We start from the raw sequence: 10,528 nt of genomic DNA, 5'->3' as shown, positions 1-10,528 counted from the left end.
GGAGCGAGGCTACAAGCCGCCAATGGTGCGCGTGCGCCGTAGGGTGGGTGGCGGCGCGCTTGCTGTCCTCTATGGTCCAGGCGCTCTGTGCGCCAGTCTCTATGGTTACCCTTTCCGGCGCGCGCCCGGTCGGTTCCGGCGGAGCCATTGGCGGGGTGTGAGGCCTGGCGCGCGGGGATGTTAATGGTGGAATTGGCTCCCGCCGCCGAGCAGTGACCTAGCCCCTCCCGCCTGCCGCTGCGCCATCATGTCCGTGGTGCCGCCCAACCGCTCGCAGACCGGCTGGCCCCGCGGGGTGAACCAGTTCGGGAACAAGTACATCCAGCAGACCAAGCCGCTCACGCTGGAGCGCACCATCAACCTGTGAGTGCCCGCCCCTCCCCCCTCAGCTCCCCGGCCCCCCGGCCCCACCCCCCTCAGCTCCCCGGCACGGCCCCTCCCCCCTCCCTCAGCGCCCCGGCACGGCCCCCCCTCAGCTCCCCAGCCCCTCCCCCAATCTCCCCACATCCACCTGCGAGCCCCGTCCCTCCTTCCTGTGGAAGACCCTCACCGTGCCCCGGCCTTAGATCTCCCCCGGCTTCCGGGGAGGGAGCAACACCCTGAACTCACGGAGCTGCTGGCTCTGGAGAGGGCCGTCTACAGCCCTTTCTTCCCATTGCTCCTGCCTGTGCCTTAGCCCCTCACCTCAGGCTGGGGGTGAGGGCCTGAGGGAAGGAGGCCCCTTCTGATCCCACTATTTGCTCACACTGGAGAGGACTGAATTCTGCCTAACTGGGATGGCTTTAATGGGAGCAGGCTCTTTACCTGGAGGAGACCTTCAGTTTGTGAGGAGAGGCATTAGGACCGTCAACGGGGGGTGTAAATATACCGCTGCTATCTAAGTGAGATTAAATAAGGGGGTTGCTGAGTTAGGAGAGTTGCACACCTGTTTTGCTGAGGGTTTATATTCCTTCCACCTCTGTGGTGTCTTGAGTTTGTGTATAGGATGTAAAAGTGTGTACCCAATATGTGCTCATTGTTCAGCGTGTACTGAGTTTACAGGACAAATATGTACCTTTTTTGGATGTTTGGAAGCTGTAGGATGCAACTTGATTTGTATTAAGTAACATGCAAGTGCTGGTATACAATGACTGCCTTAGTGGGCCATTTATTGAAGCAGGCTTAGCTTTACAGTGGACATCACATTTAGTTTTTTCTTCTTTGATAAGTTTACAAAGTTGCAGTAATGGCAAACAAATGTAATACTCAGTACTCCACAATTAACCATTACACACTCAGAGCTTTTTTTGGGGGGGGGAGGGGTAGCTGAGTTAGTCTGTACAGATAAACTAAAAAAACAACAAATAATAGTCTGGTAGCACTTTATAGACTAACACAACATGTAGATGGTATCATGAGCTTTCGTGGGCACCGCCCACTTCTTCAGATGACCAGAGTGTTGGATTTCTAGGACCAAAATGAATGGGCGGGGAGGGAGGGAGGGGAGAAGAAGTGAAAATTGGGAGGAGGAGGTAACAAGAAAAGGCAGTAGGTAAAAAATATATGAAAGGAAAGCTGAGTCTATAAGTACCTAAAGACTAGATAGTCAAAGGGGGCAGATAAGAACCATTAATTAGCAAATAATAAAGCTCATTTGCAAGTTCAATTCTCACACCTCTGGATTAAACAAAGATACTGGATGGTTAGGTCATTACCTACCTATCAAACAATGAGGGCAACAGTGGTTCTTTGTCTTTGAAGAATCTCATGATAACAAATTCTAGATATTTCATCAGTCTAAGTGTTTCCTGACTCTTTGTTGTTTGCTAAGTCCCTGCTCCTACCAGGTCCAGCAGCCCCAGGGTGTGGCTAGCCCAAGGCTCTGCTGCCAGAGAAGCCTCCTCTACCCCTCACACCTCCCTGCTGCCTTTGCCTCTTTTAAGATGGTTTCTCCCAGCACTGGCTCCTGTTTTCTCCATCCCCAAGGTGGAGGGTGGGGGGAAGTAAGAAGATGACTCAACTACTCTTTTACATCCCTACTTTGAAGCCCAAATGGATAAAACTAATTTTAAAAGTGAAAATGTTAATCTACAGGGATTTTTGTTGAGGGGAAACAGTCTGTTAGCAAGAAGCTGTAACTCTTTGAATTTGTGTTTATTAGTACAAGTCAAATTTTTTGGATCCAGATTAAGGAATATCACACATTTATAAAGTGGACAGCGCTTCTCTATGATAAATATAATCTTATTTTAGAGAAGGAATTATAATTTGAGATTTCTGAAATAATTTAAGTAGAAGAAGAAAATAGTGGTGAAATCATAAAGCCACAGATAAAGAGGAGAAAATACAAGAGACTGGTAATAAAGATAATAAAGACACCATTGATCAGGAAGCAAGAGACCTGTAATTGAGAGGATGTTCATTAAGATATTCTAAAACTAGAGATGCTTGTAGAATAGCAGCATGCATGAGAATTGGCTCTGATACTTTGTACTGGAAGATGGGGAGAAATTCCAAATTAGCACTGAATTTGGGAAGCTATCTCTAAGATTAAGGTTTTAGAAAAGAAACACCTAAAAAGATTTCAAGTGAAATGTTTATAATGACCTTAATAGTTATCAGATTCAAATGAGTTATTTAGAAATGCATATTAGTATCTTGCATCAAAGCATCTGCACAAATCAATAAAAATCAAGAACCGATCAACCAAATATAAGAGAACTTCCCCTGCTTATTAACAAACTCATTCCCTGCTACTACAATGATTATTCAAAAGTCTGTCAAACAGACTCTGAAAGCACAAGCTTAAGAACTCTCCTAACTCAGGCAGAGATCAAGTAGGAGGTCACAGATATAGGCTCTCTACTTGAGTGTCTTGCTGCTATTTGTGGAGAGCTTTAAGGCTTGGAATAGCTGAGTGTGAGCCAGTGGTTTACTCTTGCAATTGCAGAGGGACAGCCTTTCAGGTAAGTGGAGCCCAAATCATTTAATTAGAACTTTATAGATTATAACCAGTACCTTGAATTGCATCCAGAAGAGAATAGGGAGCATATGTGTGCACATCTTATAAATATTTTGAAATCAGTGATAGCTAATTTTATACTACGGTAGCTGACCCTCAGGATGTACTGTGCAGTTGTGCTCATGAGATCTGGGTTAGTCTTCATGATATAGTAACATGTGACTTATCTTCTAGGTATCCACTTACAAATTATACATTTGGTACAAAGGAGCCCCTTTATGAGAAAGATAGTTCAGTTGCAGCCCGGTTTCAGCGCATGAGGGAAGAATTTGACAAGATTGGAATGAGGCGGACTGTAGAGGGAGTTCTGATTGTACATGAGCATAGGCTGCCACATGTGCTACTACTGCAGCTAGGTACAACTTTCTTCAAACTGTAAGTGTATATCGTTGGAACTTGACATTATAGTAATGTTTAGTAGAATCACAGAGCATTACCAAATAACAGATTAGTTGAACAGCAAATATATAGGCTGCTCATCTGTACTAAGAAATCATGGATCGAAGGGTGTGTTCCAGCAGTTGCTGCTGTTTATATGGCAAACCATGCTGTATCATCCCCTGCAGAAAGTTGATGATAATCTATTGCTGCGTTGACGACTAGCCTTCATTATAGTAGACTTCATCAACATGTATATTGATGCTTTTAGAATTTGTCACCAGTAATTATTATTGTCTCTGAATGAAGGGACATGATGAAAATAAATCATGTATAAACACACTCAGCACCTTAAGTCATTGACCTTAAATTTTAAAAATATAGTTGCTTATAAATGATAAGTTTCCTTTCTGTGCTTTTATTGTTATGGAAAGAGAAAGTAGATGAATTCTTGTAAATTTCACAATCTTCGGAATTAAAGGTGGGAATGACTGGTTGGGTTATCTGGACTTCCAAATCAGGATTATCCCCTCATGATAACTTATCTTCTTATTTTTGTGCACTTCTTCAAGTGTTGTTTTTTGGTTTAAAACAAAGTCAGGAGCAATGCCTGAAGTCAAACCTACCCCTCCCTCATTTTTGCATTTTTCTAACATCATGAGGTCCTCTCAAAAAATTGTAGTAGTCGTGCATGCTATCCTGTTTAGTGTTGAAATTGTAATAATCCAGCAGTGATATTTGAGAGTTGGGACTCTGGCTACTAACGAGTTTGAAAATGAGTTTGTAAATCCGTAAAAGTTTGAAGTGAGACATATTCATTAATAAGTTTAAGGGTATCTGTAAATAAAATATAGAATACTAGTTTTCATCATTAATTTTTCACAGACCAGGTGGTGAACTCAATCCAGGAGAAGACGAGGTAGAAGGACTCAAACGTTTAATGACAGAGGTATATTTTCTTCATTTTTTGTTGAATGTTGTTACAGCAGTTGAATTTTGACTCATTCTAGAATGTTTTTGGCCAAAACATTAACATAGCCTTTTTACCGTTTTTATTCTTTTGTTTGCTTCAGTGATTCACATTTGACTTCTTTCTAGTAGTTCACATAGTATGCTGCTAGAAGATTTAGCCAACATTGCTTGGGTCCTTAAATAAGTTTTCTCTTTCTCCATTTTTATCATTGTTCTGTGGTAGGGGCCAAGGATGAGGGTTTCTGTATGCAGGCTGCCCTGGGGAGAGAGAACAACCCCAGCCCTCTCTCACTACAGCAGCTTGTGGCCAGGTGAGAAGCACCTCTCCATGGCCGCAGCAGTGGGAACAGCTGGGGAAGGGGTGCATGTCTCCCAGCTGGGGGACAAACAAACAAACTATCTGAAATGTATAGCAGATAGCTTTCCCTGCCCTCTGTTGGCCAATGGGGTTAAAGCTGTTCTGGTACTCATCTCTAGCCCTTTGTTTGCCTCCCTGTGGTCATTCTACAGTATAACTCCCTCCTAGCAGACCCTTCCCTTTCCTTTTTATAGGAAACAATTGAATTCTGGGCACGTGCCATTGTCTTGGCATAACTTAAAGCAAAGTAAGGGTTTGGTTATGATGAGAGGAAGCTGCATGCCAAATTTGGTGGTCCAAGCTCTTAAGATTTAGGAGTTCTTAAACAAGTGAACACATGAATGAACCGACAGATGCACATCTTAATTTCTAAAATATAGAGTAAGATAAAACAAATATACAAATGAAGTTGTGTGATAGTACCAGAGAGAAGCAGGATTAGTGATTAGAGTGCAAGCCTAGGACTTGAAGCAACCAGGGTTCAATTCCCTGTTTACAACAGACTTTTCTATGTGACCTGGGGCAACTTTAGACAAGTCACTTAGCTTCTCTGTGCCTCAGTTTCATAAAATGGGGACACTTTTTTTACCTTATGGGGTATTGTGAAGATATATACATCCAAATGAAGTGCTCAAATACTGCAGTGATGCTAGAACCAGCCAGTGATCAAGGTCTTGTTGTGGATGGCTCGGTATATCCAATTCAGGTGTCCTTGATCTTGAACTAGGTGCTTGATTTATACGTCTGGGAGAACACATTACTTAGACAACTCTTGCACTGCAAGTTCTGACTAAATGGCTTTATCGTCTGGCTCCTCGGGTCAATTGCATTTGTGAACCATATTTACAAAAGTTGTTTTTAAAGGCTGATCTACGCTGAAAAGTTATATCGGCATAGCTACATCTCTCAGGGATGTGCAAAATCCCTCCCTCCAGAGATGTAGGTAAGCTTAGATTTATCCAGTGTCCTGGCACATGATGCATATCTTACGTCAGTTAGTATACAAGTACAGGCAGTCCCCGGGTTACGTACAAGATAGGGACTGTAGGTTTGTTCTTAAGTTGAATTTGTATGCAAGTCGGAACTGGTACATATTGTAGGGGAAACTCTAGCCAAACATTTCTCCAGAGCTCAGTTTTATTCTCCCACACCTCACTTCCCTCAGACCTTTATTCTCAAGCTGAGGTGTCTGCTAAGAAAAGCTGCTCTGCATCTCCCTGGTCTGCTGGGGGGGGGGAGGGGGGAGCGCTAGCTTCGCGTCTCCCTGGTTTGCTGGGGGGAAGCAGCTAGTGTGGGGTTTCCTCACCCTGTTTGTAAGTAGGGATCCGATGTAAGTCGGATCCATGTAACCCGGATCTATGTAACCCGGGGACTGCCTGTATATTAACACTAATATAAGACTACTTTAGCTTGGCTCTGAATTGCATTAAACCCTTATTACAGCATCCCTTAATGCTTTCCTAAGAGTACTAGCAATGGATCATGTAGAGGTTTTTTGACTGCAGCTGGATTTTGACAGATACTGGGGCGTCAGGACGGAGTTCAGCAAGATTGGGTGATTGATGACTGCATTGGTAACTGGTGGAGACCAAACTTTGAACCTCCACAGGTGAGTGTCCATGTCTGCATACATTTTGGCAATTAAAATAATTAGCAATGAGTGTTTCTGGGGGGAAATTTTTTTTTACTGATTGGCTGGTCATGGCATCTGAAGTTCCTTTTGTTGGGTTTATGTTTGCTTGAGGAGTTGTTACTAGATACTCAAACTTTATTTTTGCAGAATGTGGTGCAATTAAGGATATAAATACCTATTAAAACAATTAGCTGGTTAAATGGTTAAAATTATATCATTTAACTAGTTAACTGGTGGAGGGGCTGGAGGCCCTGCCAGGGCTGCGGTTCTGCTGCCTCTCTGGGGCACAGATCCTGTCTGCTAGGCACAGCAGTGGCTGCTCCAGGCCTGAGTGGGCACGGCGCTACTCTAGCCTGGCTTGCCAGGATCCTGCAAGTCAGCCCTCCACAAGACGAGCTTCTCTTGCCCGACCCTCTGCAGCTGGCTGCCCACTAGGGTTTGAAGAGGTTGAATTAACTGGGTGAGCATTCCAATAACTCTAATATTTGCCAGGTAACTAGTTAACATTTTACATCCCTAGGTATAATTAGTACTCCTATCCTGTAAACAGGTCATCTCCCTTTACATTTTATTTTTAGCTGTTTAGTAACAATAACATGCTTGGCATTACGGTTCAGTTTCTCTTACTGTCCTGTATTTTTCTTATGTATGTTATATCTGATGATGTCATTGAGGACTCATTCATGATTCTTATATGAAACTCTTAAGAAGCACTTGCAGATAATTATATACTTTCAGAGTGCTGGACAAACTAATTAAGCTTTTTTTTTCACCCCCTTAGTATCCATATATTCCAGCTCATATTACAAAACCTAAAGAGCACAAAAAGCTCTTCTTGGTTCAGCTACAGGAAAAGGGTAAGTGTTTGTAGTAGAGGTTGTAATCGGTGTTCTGTTTGTTTCTGTGCAATTATTAAGACAGCAGTTTCAGGTTTCATATTGTAAACAAACATGGGGTTATATTTATCTTCATGGAGACAAGTTTCTCCTCTGTGAGGGAAGGCTTATAAACCAAGTCTCATAAGAGTTCTGCTAAATGGGATGGGAAAAGGGGAGACACAGGATTTGATGTCCTGAATGAAAAACAAATAAAATATAGTCGAAGAAAATGTCTAGTCAATATTCTTTAAAACTTGGCAGCAAACACATACTATTTAATATTAAAATAGTAAATGTTAATGTTATTTTTGTATTTAAATTATTCTGTGTGCGTGTGTGCGTGCATGCGTGCGCACAAGAGCCAAGCCACTTCCAACCTGGCCCTCCCCAGGGCCCATGTGGAGAGCTGGGACTGCCACACTGTGGCCCCAGCCAAGCCCTCCCCTTCCTGGTGGCCAGGAGAGCAGTAGTTGCCTCAGCCCAGCCCTCCCAGGAAGGAGCGGGAGCTGGCATGGCCTCAGCCCTGGCCCTCCCTGGTGGCCAGGGGCAGTGTGTGTGTGTGTGTGGGGGGGGGGGGGGGGGTTAAGAGGCCGGGGCTGACACGTCCCCAGCTCACCTCTGTGGGTGGCGGGGACGAGAGCCTGGGCTGCCTGCCCCCCGGAGAGAGGGGGGTTGGCAAGCATAGCAAGCAGGGGGTGCAGCCCCAAGTATATTGTAAGAAAGTTTTAGGTCTTAACATAGGTTGATGGTGGGTGAACCCACCATCTTTTGGACCAATTTTGGACCAATTTCTGTGAGTGAAAAAGACACTTTCAATCTTGCGTTGCCATAACTTCTAAATTTCAAATGTAATGTTAAATAGTGTATGTCTGTATAGCTATGTAAAAAACTAAAATATCCAATTTCCTTGAGCCTTTTTTAGCCCACCCCGATGTTAAGTCATCATAAACTGGGATGCTTTGCCAGTATAATAGGTGAGAGGCGTGTGTATGTACAAAATCCCAGCATAAGAGGTCCACCTCTAACTGTGCAAAATAAGCCCATCGGAACACTGTAGTTTTGGGTGACAATTATCTATTATTTAAAAGGGGAAAGGGACCCTTAGTGGAACCTTAGCTTGAAATTGTTAGAAACAATTGTTTCCATTGTAAATACTGTCTTTGGTTAATTTTTTAGCTTTGTTTGCTGTCCCCAAAAATTACAAGCTGGTAGCTGCACCATTGTTTGAGCTCTATGACAATGCCCCAGGATATGGACCTATCATTTCCAGCCTTCCTCAACTTTTGAGCAGGTATAGTATGCAGCAGATTCACAGTATAAGTAGCTACTATGCTGACTAATTTCTCAGCATTTCTTTATAATATCTTTATAAAAACTCCAGTCATCTGAAGAAGTGGGTTGTGCCCACGAAAGCTCATGATACCATCTACATGTTTTGTTAGTCTATAAAGTGCTACCAGACCATTTGTTGTTTAAGTTTATCTTTATAATATGTTCAAGGTGTATCAGTACCATTCAGATAAAAAATATGCATTCCTTAACTGCCTCCATTGAACATACTTCATCAGGCTTGAGAGCTTATTGGTCTGTCTGTCTGGTGTTCTTGAGCCTGTACTTAAGTAATTTTCCATGCAACACATAGTTTAATTTGTCAAGTGTGCGTGCATGCGGCTCTACTCTTTACAAGTCACATTTAGTTCCCTCTATTTGTATGTCCATGTGTGGAATCACTTTTGTAATCTGCATGAATATGGCAGTGATGTATCACATAACAAGTCATCCCATACATGGACAGTGTGGCATTGAGGGAATGGGGTGCAGGAGGGAGCTTGCAGTTGGGGAAGATGATAGGGGTGAGGGCTCTGGGTTGGGTCTGGGGGTAAGGGATGAAGAGAGGACAACCCCAGCCTTCTCTTACTGCAGTAGCTTGGGGCCAGGTAAGCAGGACCTCTCCATGGCCAATGCAGCTCTAGTTGAAGATCAGGGTCATCTGTGTTGTCCCCCCGTCCCCGTCCCCAGCATTGGCAGCTCTGGAGCAGCTCCGGGTTGGGTCCTGTAGAAGGTGGAGAGGCGCTCCTCCTTTGGCCCCAACATGGAGCAGCTCTGTGCTGGGGCCAATGAGGAGAGAAGCTTCTGCCCAGGCCACAACTGCTCCATGCTGGGGCTGGCAGGCAGAGGCAACACTCTGTGTGGCCATCCTGAGCTAGGCAACAGTGTAGCCATACCTCTTAGAGGGAATTTAGGCCACATCCACCCTCTTGCATGAAAAAAATCTCTTTGAGATGTCAGAACCCTAAAAGATTTGTACCATTCTTCATCTTTATTATTATCTCCCTTATTTGCTGTCAGCCTTTACAACTACTGCTATAGCATTTCCTGTATAAAAACCACAAAAGAAGTCTCTTTCCAAAAAAAACTAACAAAATGCTTTTCTTTAAGCAGGCAAAGGTTGTATTACCATGAATTACTACTTTCAGTAGCTTAACCGGAGCTGAAATCACAAATCCCTACACCTCTGTCCTAATTAGCTGCAGGGATATCTGAAAATTGAGATGAACACATATTTGACACAGCACAAATTAAATTAGCTATTTCTTGCATAATAGTCTATCACTGTTCACGCTGCAAACTTCAGTTTTAAGAGTTTATAAATCTTTTGTGAAGGTTGTTACTCGTGACTGACTCCTGATGTATGCAGAATTTGTCCAATAGTAATTTTCTTCCACGCTGTAACACTTTTTTCCCCTGATGAAACAAAATTCTCATAGCTTCTCAGACCGAGAAAAGCCAATTTTGAAGGTTTAAGACTTAGTTTTACAGGATTGGATCCATTAGTGTACTTGTGTGTGAAGCTGAGGTTAGTGTCTACCTGGTGCAGACAATTACTGGTTGAGGTACAAAAAGTTGAGTGGAAATCTCATCTTTGCTTTCTGTTAGGTGTGAGTTTGTTTATCTGAAAAATAAAATATTGCACACATTAAATCACCTTCTGCCTATAAATAATAAACATATTGCATTTATTTTAGATTCAATTTTATTTACAACTGAATTCCCATATATTTGAAGAAAGGTAGAAGAAGCCGTCTCTGTGAGCACAGCTTTAAGATGAAGAGGGAAGAATACATGTGATACAAGGATTTTTTATGTCATTTTTTTCCTGAAAACTGCTAAACTTTCTATTGTCTGAATAGCAAAGTGAATCTCAACTGTTTAGATAGTGGGATGGCGAATGTGACTCAGTGTTTTAATCACTTTTCATTGTAATAGTCATCAGTTTTTTTGTACAACATTAAACAAAATAGATTGGA

The 10,528-nt window shown here is 42.9% G+C and overlaps 1 protein-coding gene across 1 annotated transcript; it reads left to right on the top strand.

Moving 5' to 3' along the window:
• Positions 1 to 92: 92 nt before the first annotated feature.
• Positions 93 to 10,528, top strand: NUDT21 (nudix hydrolase 21). The gene is made up of 7 exons (XM_075940400.2): positions 93 to 363; positions 3,176 to 3,376; positions 4,265 to 4,328; positions 6,229 to 6,318; positions 7,124 to 7,199; positions 8,397 to 8,511; positions 10,247 to 10,528. The coding sequence occupies exons 1-7, from the start codon at positions 248 to 250 to the stop codon at positions 10,266 to 10,268; spliced, it is 684 nt and encodes a 227-aa protein (XP_075796515.1). The 5' UTR covers positions 93 to 247; the 3' UTR covers positions 10,269 to 10,528.

Source organism: Pelodiscus sinensis, chromosome 12 (assembly GCF_052426305.1).
Source record: "Pelodiscus sinensis isolate ZL-2025 chromosome 12, ASM5242630v1, whole genome shotgun sequence".
Taxonomy (NCBI): domain Eukaryota; kingdom Metazoa; phylum Chordata; order Testudines; family Trionychidae; genus Pelodiscus; species Pelodiscus sinensis.
The sequence above is the reverse complement of the archived record's forward strand: the minus strand, read 5'-3'. Positions and strand labels throughout refer to the sequence as shown.